Raw genomic sequence first — 13,932 nt, forward strand, 5'->3', positions numbered from 1 at the left:
TACAGATGAACATACCGATTGTCACTTAGGAAAAAATAACATTTTTTACAGATTTCTTCTTATAAATAATAGGATTATCCCATGTTGTTTCAATATTATAATACCATGCGATTATGTTATATTTGTATGTGTTATATGTGTAAAGACGCCTCCAGATTATTACTTTCGACTGTTCGGGGGCCATCAACGCGGACAGGTGTATTTGAACGAATCACTTTTGTACACATTAAAATAAGAAGCTCATAAATAACACTCTCTATGAGTAACACATGCCCAAAATACATATATGACACGTGATCCAGGAGATATCCAATCAATAATGAATTTAAACCAGAACCGAAACATGATGTTACAATGAAATATGCAGCAATTCTACCAGAAACTGGGAACAAATGTTTCTCTGTCAAAGTAAAAAGACATGGTGACAAAACAGATACACCAAACCCTGAAAGGAAACTGCTGATCCAAATGCCATAATCTATATTGTAAATCCCGCTCATGATTATTCCCAAGTGACCTATTACAAGCAGTAGTCCATACAATGTTATCAGCTTTATAGAACCGAACGACGCCGCCGCTAGTAGTATACCCGTAACACGACCAACAGCAATAGACACTCCAGGAATTGTTAAATTTAGTACATCCTTCACAGGAATCGCCATATTTAGTACATCCTTCACAGGAATCGTTATATTTAGTGCTTCATTCAGGAGAATCGACAAATAAAACAAGAGTCAGGTTTTGGAATCAGTAGTGGCATGTAAACTTCCCAAGTTAGGTACATATACATAAGTCACTATCGTGGTAAGTGAATGGTATGAGATCTCGCTCATAGCCTCGATTTCAGGTTATTGAGGTTATGCAAATATGACATGGTCAACAGAGTTCTTGTTATTGGAGGAAAGACAACATAATTATTTCTAAATTGAATAGGATATGGCAAGCTGGTGCTCTCTTCCAACTATCATTTTCTCATTGAAACAACAAAAATCACAAGCTGGCATGGAATGGGGAATATATATCCTTTCGTCTTATGGATGTGTCATGAACAGAGCGCCAGTTAGCTTTAACACGTAAAACGCATTGGATAACCGACCATATATTGGTGATATTGAATTGATATCTGTGATGAAAATAAGTTATTTTTTTTGTTAGAAATTTTGATACTACATACAATAACACAAGTTATTTTAATCGAATTCCTCTGATCTATTGAGGACCTCGCAACCATCTACGGCTAAAACAAATGAATACAATGAACTACTTGTTTTCATGTTTTATTATTAATATATATATATATATATATATATAGTATTTTCTTTATACTTATCTGTATTGAATATTGTCAATAAAATACAATAGATATATAAATGAGTTCTGTCGTCTCTGATTAGTAATATATTAGTAATTAATATTGGACAAAAGACACACAAATCAATACCACATGTAAGAGATAATTTAATAAAATATCAAAAACAACATTGCGACAATGTTTGAAATAAAATACAATAGATATATAAATGAGTTCTGTCGTCTCTGATTAGTAGTATATCAGTAGGTTAATATTGGACAAAAGACACAAACATTAATACTACATGTAAGAGGTAATTTAATAAAATATGAAAAACAGCATTGCGACAATGTTTAAAATACACATACATCCAAGTCGGCGGCAATGATTGCATTTCGTGTTAACTATTTATAAAGCCAATTTCGTGATCAGTTTAAACCTTCAGAATTTTTATTAATCCTTCCTTCTTCCGGTCTCTATGGAACGTGTGTTTATTGATTGAAATATGCCTAATTCAAGTTGATAAAAGTATTTTCATATTTAAAATATAGTTTCAATTTATTTTATACAGACATCTTTATAAGGTTATGTATCAAAAGTCTCTCGGTTACAACTGAATCATGTCTGGATGAACTTTCAAGGTGACGAACTATCCGATAACTCTCCCAAAATATATTAGCATTTTTCAATCTTAAAATATTTTTAAATAAAAGAAACTCACTTTTGGTATTTGATGGCAGCTTTTCCATCGTTACCACATATATAGAATAATGCATAAACACTTGAAAATCCCTGCTACTTACTATCGACAGACCGGGTATGCCTTCGGCTATCAAAATTGTAAAGTCATTTGACTTTAGTAACTACAATTCAATGAAACATCGATTTTGGGATCTTACTCGAAGTGCAGTTTTTGATTAAGTAACATAATACTTAATCATCTAAATATTTCCTAAAAATTCATAACTGATCAATTAATAAAATTGAATGTTATTTGATACATATACAAATGTTTTATACAATAATTTATAAATTGAGCGAGTAAGTGAGTGATTGAGTGAGTGAGTGTGTTTTACTAAAAAACTAAAAAAAAATAATCATACTTAAAACGTTAAGTCGAAACTGCTGCGTGTCATTTTGGTCTTCAAACATTGAAATGTGAGCTTTTACGACGTTAATGTTTAAAAGACAAGTTCTATGTAAGTTAGTTTAAAACAAAATAGATTATGTTGTATAAAAATCTGACACAAAAAACAACAATGGATAAATGCATTTGTGATTGTTTTCAATTAACATGTTGTTTATATGACCGTTATAGAAAGTTATATAACACATTTTTGCTTCAACATTTGACCTCAGACAGAGAGAAGTGCTAGGACAGGAAAGGTTGAAAAATATGAAAACAAACTAGGGTAATAGATAGATATGCCGTGTAGTGACACAAAGAAAGGGGGGTTATATTGGTATTGCAAAAATAATAAAGGTAAAAAAGTAAGTTATGGTAACTGAGAAAACAAACTAAAATTAATGCCAAAATCAAGGGAGGTAACACAGAAACAAAATGTGATAATTAAAGCAGATTAAAAAGGTAAGTTGGGTTACAGAGACAGATTTGATAACTAAGGGAGGTTACACAGTAAAAGTGATAACATGGAAAGATAACATAGAAATATATGACAACAACGGCAAGATGAACATTGATAGATGTTATAACCAAGAATTGGTGATACTGCTGTATAAAACAAAGGTAGGTAAAACAGATGTGTAATATAACGAAGGGAATGCATTGATGACTCATGGAGATAGTTATGATGACTAGGAAAGTTGATATTAGATAGAGACAGTGAATTACAAAGGATGGTGACATAGATATGTGAGATAACAAAGGGAGGTAGGTCATTTGTATCGATGATTAAGGAAGATAACACGGGTACATGAGTAGGCTAGAGAGGTAGAGTAGGAAACTGCGGTCATTTGGAGAAGTACTGAGTTAAGAAGGAATGGGATAGGTAAAATAAATATATAAACTAGCGGGCTTTTATTGTGTGTGAATTTAACAAATAAATTGAATATTTGAAATTTGCATTGTGATTTTGAATCTAAATTTGTAAACTGGGTAAGAAACAGCTTTCAGATATTGTATATAATAACATGTGCTTATATATCATCAGATACATATATTTATGTATAGATATAGGTCCAATGGAGCTTTTAATATATATAAATTAACTTGTAGTGTGAAATATTAATGTATTAATGTAAATTTAGAGATTTATGAACAACGAAAGCGATATCCTCGTTTTAAATGAAGTAATGAAGCGAATACTGACCAAGGATTTAGCTGTACTGGAGAGGAGGATAATCACAGGTATACTTTTGAGAAAACAAAACAATTAAACTATCTGTAAATTATCTTATTTTCATAACTGAACTGCGCTTAATAAGAATCATCTTGTAAGACTTTTGGGACAATATAAATTCTTCAACAGGGAACTATTTACCTATTTTTTTTAAAAATCTCGTCTGATATACATGCATATAGTTCCCATCATAGTTTCAATTCATTTGTTTTATTTTCCAGCTAGACATCGTCAATCAATTTTTCACGTGTAAATACAAAAGTACATGCATTGTGTATCAATGCTTCTATATAATGTACAGTTAAGGAACACCGTAACATAACTGCATTAGATAAGCTATGAGTCGACGATCATCACATACGCCTCAGTAGTCACTGTAGATCCCCTTGCTGACATTGTGATCTCCTCCTGTCATAAGAGAACAAAAATACCATCATATTGACTAACATTAAATATGTGGTTAGAATTATTAAGTTGGAAATTGTCATAACAGATATCAATGGATGGTTAAGTATTGAGTTATTGACATGACATTGAAGTTCTAATTTAGATCACAAGGAAGGTAGTATAATGTGATATATACTTGATAAAACCTTCACATAGTACAAACTTGTCTGTCTCCATTGTCACGTGTTTTTTATCATTGTTTTTCAAAGCGGTAAATCACTACAATATCAACGACCTGGTCACTTCCTTGCTAAAACTAATACTTATTCAATGTAATCTTCATCACATGCCTCAAGTCATAGCATTGCACCAAATGATTATCGATAACTAAGTATAAAAGGTTTAGCAGACTTACGTTAACTAACGGCTGTTCATTATCCCTTTCAGGTAACTGCTCACATATAGAATGTAAAATCATCCCAAGATTTACACAGCAATAATGATATTGTATATAAATCAAAATATTCAATATATATATATTTTCAGTACAATTAAAGAATAATGATTAACTTTAAATCATTACTGTTTCCGAATGTAAAAATGCAGTCATTCATCCTAAACACTCGTACATACCGTTTTACGTGAATGGAAGGTTCAAAACACTACAGCTTATCAATGGCAAAACATCATATGACACTTTTTCAAATATGAAATCATGTCTGAATTTAGCAAGATATTAGTTTACATTTATAAACATTTGAACTTTGTATTCACGTTTGTAATGAAAACATATATTTTATCATGAGAAAAGCATTGTTTATCTTGTTTCTTAAGAAAAAGGCCATAATTTTACAACTGTTTATATGACGAGATCTGGTAACCTATCATATGGCTATCAGCAAACAGGTAATGAAGGATGATGTTTACTAGGGAGGACGTGTTTTTCATTAACCGATTTACCAGACAAAATTCAAGAACAAAAAGATGAAGTATAATTAATTTATTGTTTCCCATGGAACAGAAAATGCGCAGTGCAAACATAAATATTACTACGCTTTATTTTGTAGAAATATTAAGTAAAGCAATAGACACAACAATCTAACAAGTAAGAAATGCAGTTACACAAGTGTCAAGAAAAACTGAAAATAAGTCAATAAAATTTGTTAACAATGTTTAACCTGAATAATAAAAGGTACCTTTGACTTTGAAGAATGCATTGATCTCTAGAAGTGAAGATAATATGAGTCATGTCAGATTGTAATTTTAGACATTGTTGATGTGAGGAAACAAAAAATAAAAGGAATAAAAACATGGCATGAAGAAAGACTACATATGTTACGTTCGTTTTAAAGTCTTACCTCTGGAAGTTGGACATTTGTTGTCTTTCTCCACCATTTCATTGCGTAGCTATAGGTAAATAAAACAGAGTAAGGAAGATAATAGACACATTGGATAGAATAGTTATTTGAACCCAAACATGAAATAAGTGAAATGTCTTCCAAATAAATCCCCCTAAAATCCATCATAAAAAGATACTTACACAAAAATGGCCACTGCTATAACGACTAGAACAACACCTGACAAACTGACAAGGGAAACAAGCACAACTTGCCAGGGATACCAGGTATCTGTTAATACAAAGATATATGTCATTAAAACAGACAGTAATGCATTTCTATAATTGGCTGTGATAAAAACGTTTCTTAAATGTCAAGGATTTTTATGAAACTCTTATCGAAGCTTTTTTCCCGTCCATGTTCATTAAATATATTATATATCAAGTACTTAAAATACTCCTAAGAAACTTGGAAGCTATAGTGGTACAAGTTAACAACAAGTTATTTCACAAATTAATAGTTTTCAGTAATGCACAACATTTGAAATACAACCTGATGCCAAGAGAAAGCATTGCATTGGTTGACGCTAGATTGGCAGTGTTTTTACTTAATCATATCACGCCAAAATTGCGTCTTATAAATTACAATAAACCATCCTAATGTAATTCAGTCACATTCTGAATTGGACGGGCGCACTTTCTTTGCATATGTTTTACGTATAACAGAAATGAAAAGCTGTATAACGATACTATATACGTTCCTACCTTGTAAGGACTGTGTGTAACAACGTGAGGCGCTCGGTGGTCCAGACGTTGTATTTAGGCGTACCGCTATAGACACACACACATGTTGTCCGGCGGCGATTGAGAATAAATCAACATAGAGTTGTTTGGCTTTTACTGTGAATTCTGGGTAACATATAAATAATGAAAATCTTTATACGACTTCATTTAGCGAATACATTCACTTATAGTTAGCTGAAGGGATTTGTCGTCAATTTATCGTCCTTTTTCAGAGTTTTGATATCCATTACATTACATGTAATATATAAAGATGTAACCATGCCATGTTTACCACGTCATTTTGAAATGTTAGAAAAAAACACCATCTATAAAAAGTACAAAAATTGCCCTGGTGACCTCCTCATATCACACCTACCATTTATCGATCGAATGGATAATCAAAAGTGTATATTCTAGTAATAAGAAAATTCGTTATAAATAAAAACAGTAGATATCTCAGCTATATCAAATTTTGAATCCAGATAAAACTGACCAACGCTAAAGCCATCATACCCTTACCGTTACAATTGTCCATCAAACAGCTAGTGACATCGAAATGTGTAATATAACTCTTTCTTATTATCGTTTCAGCACAATTCATGTATATCCAAGTAACTCGAACTCTCTGTTCGGAGGGAAATCCTTGAAATGATATTTTTGGTTGCTTCAAATTATCTGGAATTAAATCAATCATGAGGTAAAAAGAAGAATATAAAATCAATATCAGCTTATTTACAAACTACCAAACCCTAGAGAAAGCAATGAAAATAACAACTAACAAAAGTAAAAGAACATAGAGAATTAGGTTCGTTCCGAGGAAGTTACTGGTGGCAACACTTAAAGGACACGAAAAAAGCATCGAAGAATCCGTCCTAACAAAGTTACTGGGGCTTTCATTTTTATCTCGGAATATCATTGAATCATCATGCGTTCGCACATTATTTTTGCCAATGCGAAAATATTTCTGCTGACGACAGCCCTTAGTTAAAGATTGTGAAATCCGTCCGTACCACAACAATATTAACAGTTAATCTCACCTGAAGAAAGCAATGAGCAATCCGTCCAAGCAAACCCGCTGCTAACAATAGTTCCGTTAATCATTCCATCAGTTGATACCCCGTATATATACGTGACGTTCGGATAGCCATCCATTTTAACATTTGTCCTGAAGTATCCGTCCGTATATGGAACGGGAGAGTCGACTGTTCTACTTTTGAAAGACCCCTGTCAAAAAGGTCACATGCTTATGAAAGAAATACGAATAAATGTGAACACCCTCAAACTCTTAATAGATATACAGCAGCATCATATATATGTATATATATATATATATATATATGTATATGAAGACTATTCTTTGATGGATGCATTGTACAATGTGAACCGCTGTACATATATAAACAACAACAGAACGAATCCTGACATGTTATATTCAATGTTTGATTTCCTTTTCAAACAAACCTCGCATGACAGTCTTGGTGATTGTGGGCACCAGTATACGGTATATGTTAGAAATGTGGTCGAACTGATGTCGTTTGGTTCCAGCCAAGTGATATTCATAATATCTTGTCTGTATCCCTCTGTCATAAACAGTTCCCGGGGACGCGGCAAGACTATCAGCAACAACAAAATGTCATTTAAAGTAATTTCAAGCTTAAATTCACTACAGTGAGACAACGACTACGTAATGACTACTAAATAACTTTGCCTGGCCTTCTAATCATTGCAGGTGCACGTTGAATTGCGACCTATGTACCCAGCATTGATATATAATTTCTCCCTACCTATATGACGATAATATTTTACTTTCCCTACATACTTAATATGCTTAGCTAACGTAAGTCACAACGAACAGGAAATGAACGCTATTTCCAACCAACAACGAAGGTGTTTTATTGTTAAGTCGCCGTCCAAGTGTAAATATCAGGTAATTGTACAGAACAATATTAATTGCATTTTCAGTTGTCTTTCCAAATACTCATCATATTGCCATTCGATCCAACACGCTTATGGATAGGAACAAAACTGTGTCTTTTTGTGGCAATTAAACAAAAAGCAAACCATATTTTGATGGACTCTAGCATTCATCAAGAATATATCGATATTTATCAACGTAAATTATATGATTTCTGTTGCATTACTGCATATAGCTATATAGCAAACTGTAACGAAATGATAATTTGCACCTAAAAGTTATTTTGAAGGTGTATTCACTTTAATGTTTTTTCTTTGAAATATATAGTCACAGTCTTCTGCAGCATTGTATATTGTATTATATCTGACGAGTCAAACTCTTTTTAAAAAACCTTTACATATACATTTTATAATGTGAAATTGAGTGAGTAGAATAAATAATGATGAGAAAGAATTACTTAACAATATCTGTATCTAACAGATAAGGAAAGACCTATTCACAAAAATCTTAGGCAGCGATGTGTAACTCGAAGATTTTACTGATTGTATTTTTTATCAATTTATTTTGATTCTGTCAACCTCCAACTGAAAAATACATGGTTCTTACAAAATCTACATAATTACCGTGTTGTTGCAGACTAAGAAAACCTGATTCTTTTGACCTCCCTCTTTCATTCCTTGTCCACACTCTGATATTATAGTTGCATGTGTACAAAATATCGAATTCCGCCCATGTTTCGATAACACTCAGTCGCATGGTCCGTGATCCACACCCATCGATTGGAAGAGCTTCAAATTCATACGTTTTATTTTCTCCATTCCATTTGTAATTAGGAAGTGCCTGTATATGATTTTATACTTAGTATCTACATGTTTATTATTTTATTCATTTTTAACGACTGGTGTTTTTGTTTCGTATATGAACAATGGAAGTATTCTTCTTTTCATATAAAAAGGTCTTTCTTTCTTAAATGTCTACAAATTCAATTTAATTATTATCACTTCTGTAAAGACCTGAAGTTGTCATTCGTTTGACATAGAAATAGTGCACTTATTAACACGTTAGTTAATCTGTATACCTCCCAATAAACTCTGACCATTCTATACCCTTCACTATTCACAGCAGACAATGTATACCCTCCTGGATGCAGGTATGGTGGACCCGATGGAACTGTAATGCAAAGTCAAAGAACAAAATAAGTGTTTAGTTGATTTTATTGAATAATAATAATAATACAAAGAATTATCTACAAATATTTTCAGTTTCTGTTGAAAACAAAACAAAATAGTTTAATGACCTCACCCGATTTCATCGTCACTACATTGGTGAATAGCGGATCACTTTGGTAACCAATTTCCTTGAGGTCATCATCCAAAGCGCTGACTGTCACGGATACTGTGTAGTTGACGTAGTACAATAGATTACATATGGTAAAGTTAGTTCCACTCTCAAACTCTGGCGAATCATAGTAGTCATAAAATGATTCCTCTTGCAAATTCTGAAGAAAAATATGTGTAGGATAATCAGGGTATACATGATGCATCACATCATAATACTGATGAATATATTTTATTACCTCTATTTATTGTCCTAATCAGGTCTATGTAAAATCTAAAGGTTGTACTCCTGAAAATGATTCCATTAACACAAAAATATTATAAATACATAATGTTCATTTGCGGTCAAGTTCTCTCAGGTCCCAATTACGGTTTCAATTCCTATCGGATAATTGCGATAATTATGACGATCACGTAAGTATCCTATTCCTACACAGTCGAAAGTGAAAAAAGAAACAGTTTCTGTGTTATGTTTGTCGGTAACTCTCGTTATAACGAATGCACAAGTATACATGAACAACTACTATTAAAAAGTTGTGAGATGAAATTAATTTTTACCACATCTTCAATAAAGAACAAAATCGAAACGATATCGTTTATTTATAACAATACTATTGCTGTTTCTCTTTATTTTAAAGATGCTTAATCAATCACTTTGTCTTTGAGGTGCGAATTTAGATAGCAGTTTACACATTACATATCTCAGAGGACCAGACTTTAAGAAGTACTGGTATATTACACACATCTTGCATTTAGTGTGAAAAGATAATATGGACTAGATGTTATCTAGTCAGATATGATATAGTGTTATCAACACAGACATTACAGCGTTATTAGCACAGATATTACAGCGTTATGAACACAGACATTACAATGTTATTAACACAGACGTTACAGTGTTATTAACACAAACATTACAGCGTTATTAACACAGACGTCACAGCGTTATTAACACATACGTTGAATATTATGAACACAAATTTTAAATAATGAATAACATTTCAGCATGATTAACACAATCATTACAGTATTATTTACATAAACATTACATTATGATTAACAGCATATTACATTATCAGTAACAAAAACATTACATTATGATTAACACAGTCATTACAGTATTATTTACATAAACATTACATTATGATTAACACCATATTACATTATCAGTAACTAAAACATTACATTATTATTAAAAAAGAATTACAGTGTTATTTACATAAACATTACATTTTGATTTACACGAGTAGTATGAACGTTTTTTGAGATCGCAGGTGATAAATGCTCTGGGGTAAACCTTGCCCGCCATTACTAGACGTGACATCCGTCAATGCATGTCCAAGACAGCGTGTAAAATTCAACGATACAAGATAAATAAGTATATAGATATATACATAAATGAAGGAATTACCTTTTTTATAGTGCTAAGTCCTGCCGATGATATTTCTATATAGTACTTTTTAGTGCGCTCTACTTCTTCGTGTGTCCATTGAGCAAAAATGCAGTTTGGGTGTTGGGGTATCACTATTAAATCAGTGACCGTAGCAGGTTTAACTGTCACAGAAAATTACATGTTTATCCAAAACAAGCTTTGTATATAACAGCTAAAATAGTATCGTAAGATTTATCGCCCCTGACTATACAATGCTCCAACAAATTTTCAAATAACTTTGCAATAATGTATAAAATTTTAATAAAAGAAGTGCTTGATGTGGCGCATGTGAAATATCATATATTGATGGCTTAGTACATGTCTAAACAATAAATAAGATACCTACATTTAAATAGGATTTTAATTCAAACTCAGATTTGATGTATGTAAATTCAAAACATAATCGTGAGAGTGATTTCACCTATAACAGAATTTATTTTAAATTCAATTAATGTAGTTTTAAAACTTATTTAATATTTGCAAAACATATGAAAGAAAACGATATCTTTGAATTTTATTACCACTCACTGCCATTTGTTATCACATACCCTCTGACTTTGTTGCGAGTGGAGGTATGATTATCAAAAATATCTATATTTAAGATATATCTAAAGATATAATTTACATTATAAAAGTTTGCGTCATATCTTCCATATAAATACAGAATAGAAATTGGCATTGAAGCATTATCTTGCCGTCGAAATGCCAGCATCTTCTAGCAAATTTGTAAATTTAAACATTTCCTGTAAAAAAGAAGAGCAATCCAATCTTGCTTTATAGTTACTGTAATGAAAAGCCCTGTTTATGGAAAAATGTACCACCTTCATCAGTGATCAATTAGAGAACATTCTAAGTCACATAATTAAAGTATTTTTTATGCTCTTTGAGAAAGTTTACTATTTGTTGAGATAAGTTGCCAATATTGAATAGCTACCCTTTCTAGCTTATGATGGCCTTCATACTGCACCTGCCGAGGACCATGTTCAAGCTTAAACCAGTCAAACACTTCAGTGAGAAGATTCAGAGCATACGAATTTTCCAAGAAGAAATAGCCAGGACAATAAGCATTTGGTTGTAATCACTTGTGATTCATCCTATCGAAGATGTTCAGAACGTCGGTATACAATATATGTGAAAGTAATGAATAGCCGAGGATAATTAAGTGTGCATTAATTCAGAATATTCATCATTCTTTACATTTGTATGATGTTTCAAGGTGTGTTCGTAACTGGTACATTACCACACGCAGTTTAGTGGCATAGTTCTATGCAGTGTTCTTTATTACTTGCATGCTAAGATGTAATCTCGATTGTTCTAGCCATTACCTCGATGTGACCAAGAAAAATACATTTGCGGACTTAATTTCTCTCTTATCTGATTCATAATAAGTGTTGCTGTTTCAGGTAGACACAAAGTGATTTATTTACACTCATAAAGAAAATTACCGCTGTGCCAGTATTGCGATTCGCTCACCTTTGTTCTCAATGCTGACATTATGACACTCTGATGATACCGTCGCATTGTCTTTCTTAAGAATAAGACAGACACGTATGGATTGGTGCGGATCCACATCCATCGTCCTGCCATTCCCTCCCAAGGACCACGTACAAGTGTTTGAGGTCAGTTTCGGACAAAAATACCAAGCAAATGGAGGCAATCGCCTTTCAAACAAACACAAAAATATTTGTGATATTTCAGAGGCAAATGTAGAGAAACAATTGTCAATTTTTATTGGGTGTTTAAAAAAGAGGATTGCTGTTTAATTTCTTTTTGAAAATTGTCAGAAAGGAACAGAGTTGAAGCTTTTGTATGCATTGGTACAACATGTTTGTATTCTGTAAATTGTATCACTCACAAAGTGTAATCTGACATTTAACACACATATGTTATAAAAACCATTATCTACAACCAAACAATTTCTTCAAATATGTACTTTTATACAAGCTTGCCTAAACTCAATTGGATCTGATGCTTCATTCATCACCTGTTTTCTGTTTCTTTTGTCTGTTAATTTTCTAAGTGCGTCACGTCGGTTTTGTTATGTGAATGCAGAAGTTTGTATAAATGTTAATGTTATGAAATACTGACATTTTGATAGGACAAATAGATAGCTATACACACCATGTGACTGTTGTATAGTAGGCTGGGTGGTGATACGATGATGATACGGTCCATGAGCATGTAATATATTCGTCCCAGTTGAAGGTAACACACGTAAAGTTTCTGTATACATCACCTGCATATATATATGTGTGTGGATATAAAGTGTCATGATTTAGCGATTTCTACATAAGATTGCACAGTACACCTGTAATGTTACCGTAGGTTCAATGATCATTCGTTGAATATATTTGCACTCTGCACTTGAAGTTAAAATACAGTTATTGAAAATGTATTTGATTATTCTATCTGATGAATACACCAAAAAAGATAACGGTAATATGTGCATTACAAATTATTGCATATATTTACCTTTACAATTTCCAATAAAATGATAGCACCACAATGTGAAGAGCAGACGTAGGTGTAACAGTGATATGGTAGCCATTCGGGTGCACCGTCAAGCTCTAAAACATAGAATCAGACAAATAGACACAGGATATGACGACATATTAAAATACAATGATACATATGTCGCAACAGCACCAGTAAGTAGGGACGTAGTAACCTTTATTGAGACAGGAAACAGAGAAGCAACGACTAATAGCGACGGGTAGCGGGATCCGGAAGAAATGTCACATGGCCATCACTGGCGCTACCCTTTTTCTTTGCAAACCAAAAATACCTTTTACAAAACTTCAGATGACACTTTAGACGACACTGAACAAGTCTGACTTCCTGTCATTAAAAGACAAAAACCAAGTCAAATTTTCAAACATCAATACAAAACATAGTCTTCAAATGCTGTAGGTGCCCGTTTTGCACGCCTCGATCGACGTACAGCATTGTCACTGGACTGCGAAACAATGTCCTCAACTGCTGCAGGAGTATCAAGTAATGGTACTGGGTTGACTGGAATGTCCGTGATAACTGATGGAATATCGGGCTCTGGCGGTGGATCTAGCACTATTGTAGACTGCGGGACTGGAAT

General features: G+C 32.8%; 1 protein-coding gene across 1 annotated transcript; it reads right to left on the reverse strand.

The window, feature by feature from the left end:
• Positions 1 to 3,987: 3,987 nt before the first annotated feature.
• Positions 3,988 to 13,389, reverse strand: LOC132553477 (uncharacterized). Its single transcript, XM_060217726.1, has 14 exons — positions 13,314 to 13,389; positions 12,963 to 13,077; positions 12,315 to 12,502; positions 10,821 to 10,963; positions 9,375 to 9,570; positions 9,151 to 9,242; positions 8,696 to 8,912; positions 7,619 to 7,770; positions 7,195 to 7,381; positions 6,677 to 6,832; positions 6,140 to 6,283; positions 5,579 to 5,666; positions 5,397 to 5,445; positions 3,988 to 4,059 (listed from the first exon to the last, which is right to left on the reverse strand). The coding sequence occupies exons 1-14, from the start codon at positions 13,387 to 13,389 to the stop codon at positions 3,988 to 3,990; spliced, it is 1,875 nt and encodes a 624-aa protein (XP_060073709.1).
• Positions 13,390 to 13,932: the final 543 nt, after the last annotated feature.

The sequence above is a fragment of the Ylistrum balloti genome, unplaced genomic scaffold, assembly GCF_031769215.1.
Source record: "Ylistrum balloti isolate Yb309-2 unplaced genomic scaffold, AGI_CSIRO_Ybal_v1 Utg370330, whole genome shotgun sequence".
Classification (NCBI taxonomy): Eukaryota; Metazoa; Mollusca; class Bivalvia; order Pectinida; family Pectinidae; genus Ylistrum; species Ylistrum balloti.